Raw genomic sequence first — 14,707 nt, 5'->3', positions numbered from 1 at the left:
GACCTCGTGATCCGCTGGTCTCAGCCTCCCAAAGTGCTGGGATTACAGGCTTGAGCCACCGCGCCCGGCCGCATCTTCCTTTCATATGTTCTTACTGTGTGTTGTTTGCCTTTTAATTTAGGATTTTTCCCCCGATCTAGATCCTCTAATTTCCTCCATGAACTGACTGTGCTAGTGATGCTCATTCATTCAATACACATTGACTGGGTTTGCACTTGGCTCAGGTTGCTGTCCAGGTTAAAGTGTCCCCAGGTCCCCCAAAGCCTCCATAGCTGCTGCACGGCTGGGTTAGTGAGCCTACACTGTCAGAAGGATGCCCAAAGACTGCTGTAAGTGAGGAACACATTTGGGTTCATGTTGGGAGTTCCTTGCCCTGCAAATATGACTGGGAGTTGAAAGGTTCTGCTCCAGGCCAGGGCTTTATTGTGTGTTTGCTCCTCTCAAGCACAGGGCCAGGAATCTTCCTGAGACCCACTGGCTGCCTCAGCCCTAACAACTTGGCTGTGAAAACACACTGTCAATTTTAGCTGCAGGGCAGAAGTCACTCTATGAGAATGAAGTGTTTGTGGAGCTACATGGGCGATTTCTAAGTCCCTGGGAATCTCTCAAGCTGGTGGGTTGAGGCTGTTCTGTATAAATTTGTGCAGAAGAAATGGATGGTTCGTTTGTTCAGGGAGGAGTGTCCAGTCAAAAATCAGTACTAAGAGGCTGTTGACTGTTCATGTGGTGGCATCTGACAGCTCCAGGATTATCTTCTCCTCAGCGGTCAGGATACAAGAATGAGGCAAGTCTTCTCTCTTCCCAGAGGGCATACTAAGTTGCCCAAGAAAACTCATTTGTCCTGGCTCAATCACAAGAGGAACCCAGGAGCAGTCTAAGGACTGGAGTGTTCTAATTATTTGTAAGTAAGCAAGGATGGTAAGATGAACACAGGGGTTGGAGTAAATCAGCCAAAAAGTTTACCATAGTTCATGAACACTTTCCTACAGTTGCCTCCTGACTGGTCAATAGAAAGTCACATGTAAACACTCCTGTTCATTTTTGTCCAGACCTGGTGAAGACCTCAGCTTCTACAGCTGGATCCCAGGCTGAAGGGCAGATGTTTGAATGTGAAATGTCAAAGGGTTTCTTCCCACATGAGGCTGTTTAAGTCTTGCATTCATTCAAATCTTCTAACATATGCTAGTGTAAAGTTTGAAGTATTAATTATATAAGTCACATATATTAACTTTTTAAAATTAATTATAATACACGGTTAAATTGTTCCCTTTGGAATATCATCAAGCCACTTGTATATAAGTCATTGGCCTAGAAGAGCAGCTTAAATCATGCAAAACAGGATAGAAACATCACATTAATATTACAGTTTAAAAAATAACAGAGCTGGCTGGGCACAGTGGCTCATGTCTGTAATCCCAGCACTTTGGGAGGCCAAGGCAGGTGGGTCACCTGAGGTCAGGAGTTTGAGACAAGCCTGGCTAACCTGTGAAACCACATCTCTACAGAAAAAAAATACAAAAAAATTAGCCGGGCGTGGTGGCAGGCGCCTGTAATCCCAGCTACTCGGGAGGCTGAGGCAGGAGAATCACTTGAACCCAGGAGGCAGAGGTTGCAGTGAGCTGAGACTGCACCATTGCCCTCCAGCCTGGGTGACAAGAGCGAAACTCTGTCTAAAAAATAAAAATAAATTTTAAAATAAAAGGAGCCATGATAAAAAGCAATATTTTCATGAAGCAATATAATGGATTTCTGTACTAACATTAAGCAAAAAAAATTTTTCTTCCTTAAAATTTTCTACTCATGCACCCTGGCATACCTGTACAGTAAGCTGAGGAGGATCCTTTTTTTCTGACTTCATTTCTACAACAGCTATGTTAGGTTTCTTTACTCCAGTTTCTACTTTTCGAGATGATGGAGGAATAGAAGTAGTCACAGTTACAGGGTGTGGCTTGCTGATAATCACTCCAGCAGGTGGCATGGTATCACTATTACTTTGGGTTTGTCCTAAGAAGTTTAGGGGAAAAAATAAGTCAACTAGTTCAGAAAAAAAGGGAAAAGTCTAATACACCAGCTGGATCTTAATGGCTATATTCTCATATTTTAAAAAGCCCTATCTGACAATCACCTCTCCCTCCATCATCAGCATTGTCGACATACTCACCATACCCAGTGACTTTTATTAGGCATTTATACGTACTAAACACTTCACATCACTATCTCATTTAATCCTCAAAATAAAGGCTAATAGAAAGCTATTAATATTATCCACATTTTAAAATGTCAACAACTTTCACTTCCAAAGTCCCATTTGTTTTCTACATATCAAAAGTAAAGAGGGGCAGTACAGTGTACTTGTTGAAAACACAGACTATAAAGCCAGACTGTCTCTGCCTGGGTTTGAATCCTGGCACCACTCTAGCTGTGTGGCCTTTGACAAAGTATGTAACCCTTTTGTGCTTCAGTTTCCTTAGGTATACAATTTGTATATTACCATGTGCTTTATAGGGTGGATTAAATGAAAGAATATATGTAAAATGCCCAGAACTGTACCTGGCACACAGTAAGGACTTTAAAAGTGTTAGCTATTTTATTACTAGAATATATGTTTAAACAGAGAGCTATTATGTTGACATGCCATTAACCCATAATATCAAACATAAAAAATTCTCTTATGTTAAAAAATATTCATACTTACTGTTAATCAAAACAAAAGAACAGCAATAACAGTAAAGGGCAAAAAGAGCTAATTAGACTTGAAGAGCTGGTGTGAGGACAAAAATGATCTGTTCAATTTTTAACATGATGACTCAGAGAGAAGGCAAGTAAGTAAACAAACAACTATTGGCTTAGATTACACACCCACACAGCTTTCACTTATGACAGCCTAGTTCAAAAGTACCAAAAAAAGTACCTTAATACTTCCCCAAAGACATAATGATATTAACAAGACAATCAAACCTCTTGAATTATTATGAATGTCCATGACATATTTAACTTTTTTTTTTCAAGAGACAGGGTCTTGCTCTGTTGTCCAGGCTGGAGTACAGTGGCATAATCATCACTCACTGCAGCCTCAAACTCCTGGGCTGAAGGGATTCTCCTGCTTCAGTCTCCAGAGTAGCTAGGACTACAGGTGTGAGCCACCAAGCCCAGCTATTTTTTTTTTTTTTGAGACAAGGTCTTGCTATGTTGCCCAGGCTGGTCTCAAACTCCTGGTCTCAAGCAGTCCTCCCATCTCGGCTTCCCAAAGTACTGTGATTAAAGGCATGAGCCACTGTGACCAGCCAAAACATTGTTTAAAATTTCATTTCATCTACAATAATATACCATAACACACCAAAAGAATTTTTCCTGTTGGTGAAACTATAGCAGGAACCCATCATTTCAGCGATTGCTATTACACAGCATAAAACATATTCTGAGGCCCTCCCCCAAAAAACAAGTAACATTTACAGGAAAAGGTAGATGACTATCATGTTAGTACCATTTTGTAAGTTCTGCTACTGCTGATAAGAATTTAAAATTCACTGGCTGGGCATGGTGGCTCATGCCTGTAATCCCAGCACTTTGAGAGGTTGAGGTGGGCGGATTGCTTGAGTCCAGGAGTTCCAGACCAGCCTGAGCCACATAGCGAAACCCAGTCTCTAATAAATAAACAAACAAACAAATAAATAAATAAAATTAAATTCATCCCACATATTTTGTTGATTCTTACCTAAAAGAATTGCCATGGGAATCAGATGACCTTCCAGTGTACCTGAAAAAGTAGGCATTTCTCTACTTGGGCTAAACAAATACTGCTGATCGCCATGAGGTAACATAGGAACGGAATGTTTCATTTTAGAATCTATCTTCATAGGTTTTGTTGCATAGGAGTCAGTCTGTGTTCTTATTGACTTTACCTTAGTGCCTAAAATAATCACCAATGGCAGATATTTTAAAATATTGTTAGAATATCTACTATCCAGACATCTAGAAATACAACAGCTCTTCACAGAAAAATCTTAATTCTATATATAAGGTTACAAGGCCCCAAAACAGAAGTAATATATAGACTAGAGGTGGCAAACTTCTTAAATGGCCAGATAGTAAATATCTGTCTGGCAAGCCACGTGATCTCAGCTGTAATGACTCAGTTCTGCTGTTGTATCATGAAAGAAGCCATGGACAATATATACATGAATGAACACAGTTAGAGGCAAAGGAAACTTTATAAAAACAGGCAGCTCATGTGTAGGCCACAGTTGCCAGCCCCTGAATAGATATACAACTTGTACAGCTACTATGACAAAATAGATACAATAACTAGAAAAAAATTTTAAAGATTCTGAAGAATATTCCAACGACGTTTGAATTCTTTAAATTTTTTTCCATAGGTACGAAAGAGTTAACGATCATTTTTGGAATTGATGATTTTCATTTTCTCATTACACCTTTACACACAACATAATTCTGAATAACCAGCTTTTATCCTTTTAAAATATGTACAGATAATCGGTTTCTATACTTACTTAAACCTTACTAATAACATTATACAGTAGTTTCTCCTTATCTGTGGTTTCTCTTTCCCTGTCTCAGTTACCCAAGGTCAACCTTGGCTGGAAAATATTAAATGGAAAATTCGAGAAATAAACAATTCATAAGTTTTTAAAAATTATTTATTTATTTTTAGATGGAGTCTCACTCCACCCAGGCTGGAGTGCAGTGGTGCGATCTCAGCTCAATGCAACCTCTGCCTCCCAGGCTCAAGTGATCTTGCCACCCTAGCCTCCCGAGTAGCTGAGACCACAGATGCATGCCACCACGCCTGGCTAAGTCATAAGTTTTACAGTGTACGCTGTTCTGAGTAGCACGATAAAATCTCATGCCATCCTGCTCCATCCTGCCCAGGACATGAATCATCCCTTTGTCCAGGGTCTCTACACTGTAGACACTACCTGCCCATTAATAACTTAGTTGCCATCTCAGTTGTCAGATTAAAAGAACATAGTACATGTTAGAGCTTGGTACTATCCAGTTTTAGGCATCCATTGAGGGTATTGGAACATATCCCCCATGAATAAGGGGGACTACTGTACATTTTTTTTCTGTCCTATGATGTATACATACACATATAGTCATTATATCCTAAATCTTAAAAAAAATAAAAATTTGATTTTATTTCTCTTTGGAGAAGTGGATAAGTGTCTATGGAACACACACACACACACATAAAATAAAGAATAAAGTAAAAGGGCAAAGGAAAAGAGGCTAAAATATTTTCTAAATAATTTCCTAACATTACATTTTTACTTTTAATATGCGGGTGCTTTCAAAAAAAAAAAATGCAGGAACTGCCAAAGTTTTAGTGTTTAATAATAGCACAACTGACCAAGGTCCAAGATGTGAAGATACCATGTTCAAGAAAGTGGTGGGTAAACTGCTCTATAAACTAACTATATAGTATGTGATAAGAATGTATGCTTTATAATATAAAACCTGTCTACACACAGTAGTTAGCTGAAAAAAGTCATTCAATCTTCTCTTGGATCAGAAAAATGATATTCCAGATTCCATTATAAATTATTAGCAACTCTCAACTCTTGTGTGTGGCAGGTATCTTGTTTTCACCTTCCAGTTCTTCCACCCCAGCCTGTGTCATGGGGTTTGTGATGTTCTTCCTCAGATCATCAATGTGACTACTCATATCATCAATTCTCCCCAATGATCTGGTCAGACATAGTCTGAAATTTATCTTGCGTCTGCTGCAGCGGTGTCTACACCACTGAGGTGAGGTCCTGCAAGGTCTTGGGGTCAGTCTTCACCATCTCCCCAGTGCCCAGGTTGGTGGTGATGTCTCAGACCATCATCTATGCTTCCACTTCACATGTGGGTGTTTTTATGTATCTAATTCTTTTTTAGAGACAGGGTCTTGCTCAGTTGCCCAGGCTGGAGTGCAGTGACACTATCATAGCTCACTGCAAACTTGAACTCCTAAGCTCAAGTGCTGAAGCAATCCTCCCACCTCAGCCTCCCAAGTAGCTGGGACTACAGGCATGCCCGGCTAATTTTTTTAATTTATTGTAGAGACAGGATCTAGCTATGTTGCTGAGGCTGGTCTTGAACACCGGGTCTCAAGCAATCTTCCTGCCTCAGCCTCCCAAAGTGCTGGGAATACAGGCATGAGTCACTGTGCCCAACCTACACACCCAGACTTTTAAATATTGTTTCCTTTTGTTTATGATCCCAGGAAGAAAAATTGTCATACCATGTCTATATTCTTTCCTCTTGTTCTCTGATACTCATTCATTCTATTGAATGAATATTTTTCTTGAGTATTTAAAATGTCTGTTCAGCATCTAATATGTGTTAAACATTGTTTCAGGCACAAGGAATACAGAGATGACTAAACCAACTGTACTCATAGAGCTTATAGTCTAGTAGTGACAAATAAATAATATAAATAATAAATCAAACAAACAAAAATATAACACAGGAAGTGTGAAGTGCTATGAAGAACAATATGGCAGGGTGAGGAGATAAAGAGGAACAGAAGATAATTCTTAGAATAGAATGGTCAGGGTAGAGCTCTCCAAGGAGCTATCATCTAAGAGCAGAGACGGAAGAATTGAGAGGGAGAACCATGCAAGTGCCTGAACGAAGAGCTCTCCAGACGGAGGAAAAAAGAGGGACTGAGGCCTTAGGATGAGCATAAGTCCCTAGGTTCTGATATGGCTTGGCTCTGTGTCCCTACCCAAATCTCATCTCAAATTGATCCCCCTGTGTCACGGGAGAGACCTGGTGGGAGACGACTAAATCATGGGGGCAGTTTCCCCTAATTTGTTATTGTGATAGAGAGTGAGTTATCATGAGATCTGATAGTTTAAAAGAGCATGGCTTCCTTTGCTCCCTCTCCCCTGCTGCCATGTAAGATGTGCCTTGCTTCCCTTTGCCATTACTGTAAGTTTCCTGAGGCCTCCCCAGAGATGTGGAACTGTGAGTCAATTCCACCTTCTTGTCTTTATAAATTACCCAGTCTCAGGTAGTTCTTTATAGCTGTATGAAAATGAACTAAATACAGGCACTCAATCACTTCTGATCATTAAAAGGGCTACTGAATAAAGTTATTTTTGGATTTGAAAGCATTTTAAAGTCTCAAATTATTTTTTGCAAAGACTTTCAAAACCCCACATATAAATTAATAGCAAAGCTACACTAGGCCGGGCACGGTGGCTCATGCCTGTAATCCCAGCACTCTGGGAGGCTGAGGCAGGTGGATCACCTGAGGTCAGGAGTTCAAGACCAGCCTGGCCAACATGGCGAAATCCTGTCTCTAATAAAAATACAAAAAAAAATTTGCTGGGTGTCATGGCTACTCGGGAGGCTGAGGCAAGAGAATCATCTGAACCTGGGAGGTGGAGGTTGCAGTGAGCCAAGATCGTGCCACTGCACTCCAGCCCGGATGACAGAGCAAGACTCCATCAAAAAAAAAAAAAAAAGCAAAGCTACACTAAATAAGAGAAAACTTTAGGGTAAATATCATCCATTAGGATAAATATCGCCCATAAGCTATATGCTTTCTATTTTAAATTAGTAAAATTTCTATATAACCTAACACTCTATATGATCGCATAACCTTTAGAAAGGAAAGGGAACCAAAGTAACCACCAGAGCTCCAACTTCTAGAAAGGATAAAAGAGGAAAATGGGTTTGTATCTACTAGTTATCACATATTGTCAGCTTTAGTTTACTGATTGCCAAGTAGAAGCTGAGAAACTATAATACATAACCAAAGTCAACAGACTTAGTATATAACCAAGAGTTGTATTTAAATATACAGTACCAGTGAAACAGTAGATGTGACTCAAAACACACAGTGATAAATGAAGATGTTTTCAGTTGTGCACAAAAGCAAAACAGTTTTCACCTTTCTACCTAAGTTTCTTTGAAAACAAACAAAACTGCAAAAATGCTCATCAACACTTTTACGATAATAAACAGTATATGGCTGATCTTTCTGTTCATAACGGACCAAGGTCTTCAGGGAAATGTCTCCTTTCCTAGATTATAATTTAGATGCTCAAGATTCATCATCACCCAGCCCGGGCAATGTGGCAAAACTGTGTCTCTACAAAAAATACAAAAAAATTAGCCAGGCGTGGTAGTGCGCGTCTGTCATCCCAGCTACTTGGGAGGCTGAGGAGGGAGGATCGCTTGACTCCAGTAGGTTGAGGCTGCAGTGAACCATGATTGTGCCACCGCACTCCAGCCTGGGGGATAGAGTGAGACTCTGTCTTTAAAAAAGAAAAAAAAATCATTTTCTCCTAAATAAAAATTTTATGATGCTTTATCTGAAGATGCCATTTAATTCTACATTTCTTCCCAATTATACCTATGCTGTGTCTGATTTTTAAATGTTGGTGTATTTCTTCCCACCTCTCCAAAGAGGAACTATTTTTCCATCCCCAAGCATTATATAATTTGAACAGCAAGTATAAGCTATAAATATAAAAAACGAAAAGAAACTTTATGTATTAAACTGATACTATTAAGAAATGAGATTAAACATAGAAAATGAGATTCCTTACCTTTAACTCGTTCTATTACTTTTGGTCTCTGTGGTTTGGACTTAGGAGATGGAGAATTAAATCTGAGATATGGTCCTTTTTTAAGAGTGCTTCGATGGCCCTGATAAACTGGCTTTCCATAGACTTGTAACATATAATCTTCATCTTGTATTACTGTGGTTGCTTTCAAAAGCCCCTATGTGTACAAAGTTATTCAACTCACCACGAAAATAGTCATCAAACACTTATCTCATTTTTCTAAAGCCTCCTTTTGCTAGCTTAAGTATTATAATAAGAATGATTAGGTCAAACATAACCTCTATTTTAAACAGCCCTTAAGTTCTAGATACAGGTTTCAAGTATTAGTTTGAAAAGCTTTAAATACAAAAATCATCCACCTAAGAAACATGAAAATTTTTACATTACTAAGTATATTTTCAGCACCAACAAGAAACATTTAAACACATTTTACATATTTACTCCAGTACAATAAAAATACAGTAACCTTAACCTTTAAATAATTTTATATATTTCTGAATCCGCCTTCAACCATAATCTAAATGTCACAGAAAGGTAGCATTTATTGAGCATCTACTAAGTAGCAAGCATTGAATTAGATGCTTTACTGATCTGCTCAACAATCCATGTTTGGCACTTAGAAACTTATAGCCTAGGGCAGTCAAAAAAATTTCCTCCATACCATCTAGTACCATGCCTTGCATATACTAGGCACTAAACATGCATTTGTTAAACTGAAACATAACACACACAAATGAAACACAATTTTGGGTACCATAAACTAGAGAATCTACTTTTTGGACTAGATGATCTCTAGATATACCTTTATACTTGCTATAACTACAAAATGATGATGTCAGGGTGTGAGATCTCAGAAGAAAGGAACTATCTATTTTGTTCAGTGCTTTTCACATTATAAATCCAAAACCCTAAATATCAATAGTGTAAAGATACTTACATTTGTATAGTTCTTCATGTTTTTAAAACACCTTTAACATTCGCTTCATTATTTCTCTCAAAGGAAATGATCGATTATAACACAACAATTATGTTAAAAGAATAGATTAGGATCTTACTTCCTTTCTCTCTTTCTGTAAACTTGAAGTAGGCATGCCCCTTGTAGGTAGATTTCTAAAATGCTCTTCTATTTGCTTTTGAGAATGTTTTCTTGGAATTACAGATTTGTTTACAGTTTTATCTTGTGTGTTGGTTCTAATATCTTTAGTCATATTCTGACCTTTCTTGGTTCTCTGATTCTTCTGATCAAATCTTTTTTGTTCATAATCTGTTCTTGACAGTTCATCCTTAACATAACCAAAGTTAAAATTACTTAAAATATATACAAATAGTAATGCTTTCACATCAGAAACTATTAGAATTTATTTTTTGCTGTTATATAAATACAGTTTAGCAGTTTTAAATGTGTTAAAAATAAAGGATATTGGCTTTATTGGATACATAAAAATAAAAATTCTCTGGAAAAATAAACAAAACCCTAAAAATACTAGTATCTTTTGGAGCAGGGAATGGAAATAATAGAAGGGTTGCAGGGGTAGGAGGACAACTTCGCATGACAAACCTTTTTACACTTTTTGATGATTGAACCATATGAATTTTGCTACAGTTTAAAAAATTAAAAATACGTTTCAAAAAAGGCAAACAATTTTGTAACAAAACTCTGAGATAAATATAAATTAAAATTATGTGAAAGTTTAAACAAATACATTTTACATGGGATTGGTGGCAAAAGAATAAGATATATTGCCAGTTAGCTGTAGAGTGCAAACTAGACTCCAAATCTTCTGACTCTTAGTTCAACTTTTTTGTGTGTACCACATAGTACCTAAAATAAATTTTTCGTAAGTTCATTAGAAGTAGATATATATATATATATATATATTTTTTTTTTTTTGAGACGGAGTCTCGCTCTGTCGCCCAGGCTGGAGTGCAGTGGCGCGATCTAGGCTCACTGCAAGCTCCGCCTTCTGGGTTTATGCCATTCTCCTGCCTCAGCCTCCTGAGTAGCTGGGACTACAGGCGCCCGCCACCGCGCCCGGCTAATTTTTTGTATTTTTAGTAGAGACGGGGTTTCACCGTGGTCTTGATCTCCTGACCCTGTGATCCGCCCGCCTCGGCCTCCCAAAGTGCTGGGATTACAGGCGTGAGCCACCGCGCCCGGCAGAAGTAGATATTTTTAAACAACAAAGTTTTAAAATATATTTCTGTGTTTATTGCTGTGGAAACAGTACTGACACTTCACCTTGCTACCTTTGTAAGTAGCACGTAAGCTCATCTACAGTCAAAACAACACACCTTGTACCCCAGGACATCATAACAGCTTAGCCTGTCTAGTTCTGCTCACTCAAATATAAAAAAATTTTAAATTTCCTTTACATTATGGACCCTCTAAGAAAGATAACTCCCAGACTTTTTCAATGCGGATGTTTGAAGATGTACCATGCCCATTGTGGATGTGAGAAAGAGGCTGTTTTTCCATCTGGTATTGACTTCTGTAAACTTAGTACATCTAGTTGTTTTTTTCCTCTTTGCATTACTCTGGTATTTTTACTTTGCCAGGCCAATGCTTCTAAATCTGTTGTTTTCAAATATCTTTGAAAGTATAATTCTTTTTCCAAACACTTTTGCTAAATTTTCTTTCAGATTATTCACGTTTTAGTTTTTGTCCAACAATTTGCCAAATAAGAGCCAGAATATAATTGGAGATAATGTACTTGTTAAACAAAGCTAAACTTATTACTAAGTAAATATAAAGAGTGACAGTGAAATTAAAAATAAGTAGATTTTTATATAAGAAATATTTTGAGAACAAATGTAATGCCTACAAATCGGAATCAATATTATCTTCTCAGAATTCACTTAATTTTCAGTTTTTTTCCAAGACATACCTGAATTTCCGCAGAAATAGTTTTAATCCATTCATCCACTGTCTTTCTGATCCTAATTTTCTCTGACATCTCTCTACGAAAGAGAAAAAGGAATTTTCTTAAATTAGCACTTACTGTCCTGAGCAGGACTTGGATCAGATCTAACTCTTATGTAGTTGTGAACCTGCTATCCTAATATCCTTCATCTGAAAAGGAAAGGATATTAGGATAGTAGGATGGGGGCCGAATATCCTTCATCTGAAAAGGAAAAACCAATGGTATTAGTTTTCATCAAACATTTGAAGGATAAATGTTTGAAAAGCACATGTGGACCCAAGAAGATATGTACCAAAGAAAGAAAAAATTAAAAGAAAAATTTCCACCAGAAAAAAGTAGTACCACCATATATATATCCAAATTCCAACTTTATAATAAGTTCCACATCTTCAAAGGCAATAAAGAACCTTTAAAAAATATTAAAACATATTAAGGAAAATAAAGTGCTTAGAAAAAAATTGTGAAGAAAGCAGAACTGGCAGACTCATAAACAGCCTTGGCTGCCAACATCCTCTTACCTGTTGGTAGATAAAGCATTGATAAGCGAATACATGGCAGCTCCATCTTTTGCACGAATAATAGCTTCCAGGTTTTCTTCAAGTACTTTTTTATTGTTTTGTACTCCTCTCAAAATCTTCTCAGCATCTTTCAATATAGATCGTGTTGTATTGGTTGTGTGAAGCTTAACAGAATTCTGTGGTAGATCTGGAAGCTTCAACATACTCAGAGATTCTTTTGGCTTAAAAGAAAAAAAGACCAGAAAGTTACTAAACTCACATTGATTCCTTTAATCAAAACAACAGCTATCACTATTGTTGAGGCCATACATTGTACCAATATATACGAAGGACTCAATTTGTCAAACTGAAGACTTACAAAAGAATACTTGGCAATCAAAGTGTTTTTCCTCCATTTAGAAATATTAATATGGGCCAGGCGTGGTGGCTCATGCCTGTAATCCCAACACTTTTGGGAGGCCAAGCCTCATCAGGTGGATCAGGAGTTTGAGACCAGCCTGGCCAACATGGTGAAACCCTGTCTCTACTAAAAATACAAAAATTAGCTGGGTGTGGTGGCACACGCTTGTAATCCCAGCTGCTCAGGAGGCTGAGGCAGAAGAAGTGCTTGAACCCGGGAGGTGGAGGTTGCGGTAAGCCGAGATTGCACCATTGCACTCCAGTCTGGGCAACAGAGTGAGACTCCATCTCAACAACAACAACAAACTAATGTGAGTGTTAAGTAAAATAAAGGTGGGAAATCCATAGCAGTGCTAAGCAGTCCAGCGACCAATAATAATTTCTCTCTCTGCTGAAGAAAGCTAAAATAAAATAAAAGCAAGTTGGCTCTTTATGTATGGAAGGTAGGGCAGACACTGTGGATTGGATAAATGATGTCCATTCATTCACAGGTCTCTTTTCCCCTTCCTCCCTTTCCAACAGAAGCTGGGAAGCCAGAGGTGGCTATATGACTCAGTCCTGGTCAAGGAGCGATAAGCAGAAATCACTTGGTGAAGGCCTCTGGAAATACTTTATAAATGGAACAGACATGGCTGACATGTCTTTTTCAGTGCTTTTTCTTCATTCTTCCTCCTAATTTCTATCTTTATAACTTTTTTTATTCCTTTATAATTTTTATCTTAACTAATCATCAATTTTAAGACCATTTCCATTTTACCTGGACCACGCTATTTGTTTCTTTCTCCTTTTGGCCAAGGTCATGAAGAACATCATCAGACTTCTGCAGAGTCACTTTAGTTGTTCCTAGCTCTTCACAGGAAGGAAATCTTTGAGAAGGTAGAGTTTCAACGCTATAGAAGATTTTTTAAAAAAGTTTCCTAAATTGTTGTAAATTCAGTAAACATTTCATTAAACAAATCTTTGATACAGTCTTAGCTATAGATTACTAAATGGTATCCTATTAAAAAATTGAACCATGGAATTAATCAGTTACGTGATTAAACAAATGAAACAGAAAATCACAAGAGACAAAATGATCTAACCAGAAAAGTTTAGACGTAGCAGAAAAGGAACAGGAAAAGGTTATGCTTTCAAGAAGCTAACATCCAGAAGCACTTCCAGATTGGTGAAGAACTTCTGAAAATCTGCTTCTCCATAAGCACAATGAGAACTCTAGAACTCTAAAAATCATCAAAATCAAGTTTCTCTAACCTCTGGAAATTAAACACTTGCAAGAACCTGAGGAGCATTTATTCAAGAAAAATGTCTGACTCTAGGCAAGAAGAGCAAGTTTTATGGAATTTATTTAACTTGCCTCATCTTCAGGACCCTATTCCCAACTCTGTGGTGGCCTTGAAAACCAACAGCCTCACAACCACTAAAGACAATAGAATGGTTTCAAGCTCTCCTAAAAGTCTCATTCATAGTATTTGTCTTTATTTGACCTGACTCAACTTTAGCGCAGTGAGTAACTATCCCCAGGGCATTTTTCAAAAAACAGTGGCAACTGTTTAACATCTCAGCAGCCTGAGGTAGTGATACTAGTTGGGGCAAACAAGACTGTGGTCAACAGATGTTAAAAATCTAGGTAATAAGATGTCCATAGTGGAGTTTTGAAAAGCTCCAACATATTGCTAGGAATCTAGAAAGTCATGCCTTCTAGTCCACATACAGGGCTATGTACATGTCCAAGAGGGACCTGGGAAGTTCCTAATAACTCACTTCTGGCTGACCTTGAGGCTCTGCGCAAGTAGGAAGTGAAAGGCTAAAACAGACTCATAATCTGCCAGGCACTGGAGGCATGCTCTAGCACATGTGTGTGCGCACGCATGCATGCATGCATACACACACACACACACACACACACACACACACACACACACACACACACACTCCATGGCAAAGAGAGGGAGAGTTATCAGTTCAAGGCAGTTAAGGAAATCTCTTTCCAATCATTAGCAGACTAAGCTAACAAAACAGAGACTTCAGTGGGAGCACATGACAAAGAACACAGACTTCACAGAATTAGTCCAGGAAAGTCACTAAACAAACAGCAACAACAATAAACTCTGGGAGGTGAAAGAATCTAATTTCCAGAGCTGCCACACTGTATTATTTAAAATGCCCAGTTTTCAAGAAAAATTTATGAGACATACAAAGAAACAGGAAAGTAGAGCCAAACACAGAAAAAAGCACAGTCAAAAGAAACCGCTGTTGAGAAATCCCAGATATTAGACTTACTAGG

The 14,707-nt window shown here is 38.0% G+C and overlaps 1 protein-coding gene and 1 pseudogene across 12 annotated transcripts in view; both read right to left on the bottom strand.

The window, feature by feature from the left end:
- Window positions 1–14,707, bottom strand: part of KIAA0586 — a 123,213-nt gene that overhangs the window by 77,778 nt on the left and 30,728 nt on the right. For all 12 annotated transcript variants that reach the window (XR_001446278.3, XR_003731596.2, XR_013396284.1 and 9 more), the window contains 7 exons: window positions 13,181–13,313; window positions 12,025–12,245; window positions 11,471–11,543; window positions 9,641–9,868; window positions 8,568–8,742; window positions 3,716–3,910; window positions 1,817–2,004 (listed from right to left, as the gene is read on the bottom strand). Coding sequence is in view for 8 of the 12 variants with exons in the window: in XM_077941070.1 (XP_077797196.1) it covers window positions 1,817–2,004; window positions 3,716–3,910; window positions 8,568–8,742; window positions 9,641–9,868; window positions 11,471–11,543; window positions 12,025–12,245; window positions 13,181–13,313 (1,213 nt within the window). In the remaining 4 variants the exon portion in view is untranslated. The remainder of the gene's footprint in view (window positions 1–1,816; window positions 2,005–3,715; window positions 3,911–8,567; window positions 8,743–9,640; window positions 9,869–11,470; window positions 11,544–12,024; window positions 12,246–13,180; window positions 13,314–14,707) is intronic.
- LOC144330262 (heat shock factor-binding protein 1 pseudogene) lies at window positions 5,478–5,938 on the bottom strand (annotated as a pseudogene).

The sequence above is a fragment of the Macaca mulatta genome, chromosome 7 (genome assembly GCF_049350105.2).
Source record: "Macaca mulatta isolate MMU2019108-1 chromosome 7, T2T-MMU8v2.0, whole genome shotgun sequence".
Lineage (NCBI taxonomy): Eukaryota > Metazoa > Chordata > Mammalia > Primates > Cercopithecidae > Macaca > Macaca mulatta.
This window is presented reverse-complemented; position numbering and strand designations above follow the sequence as displayed.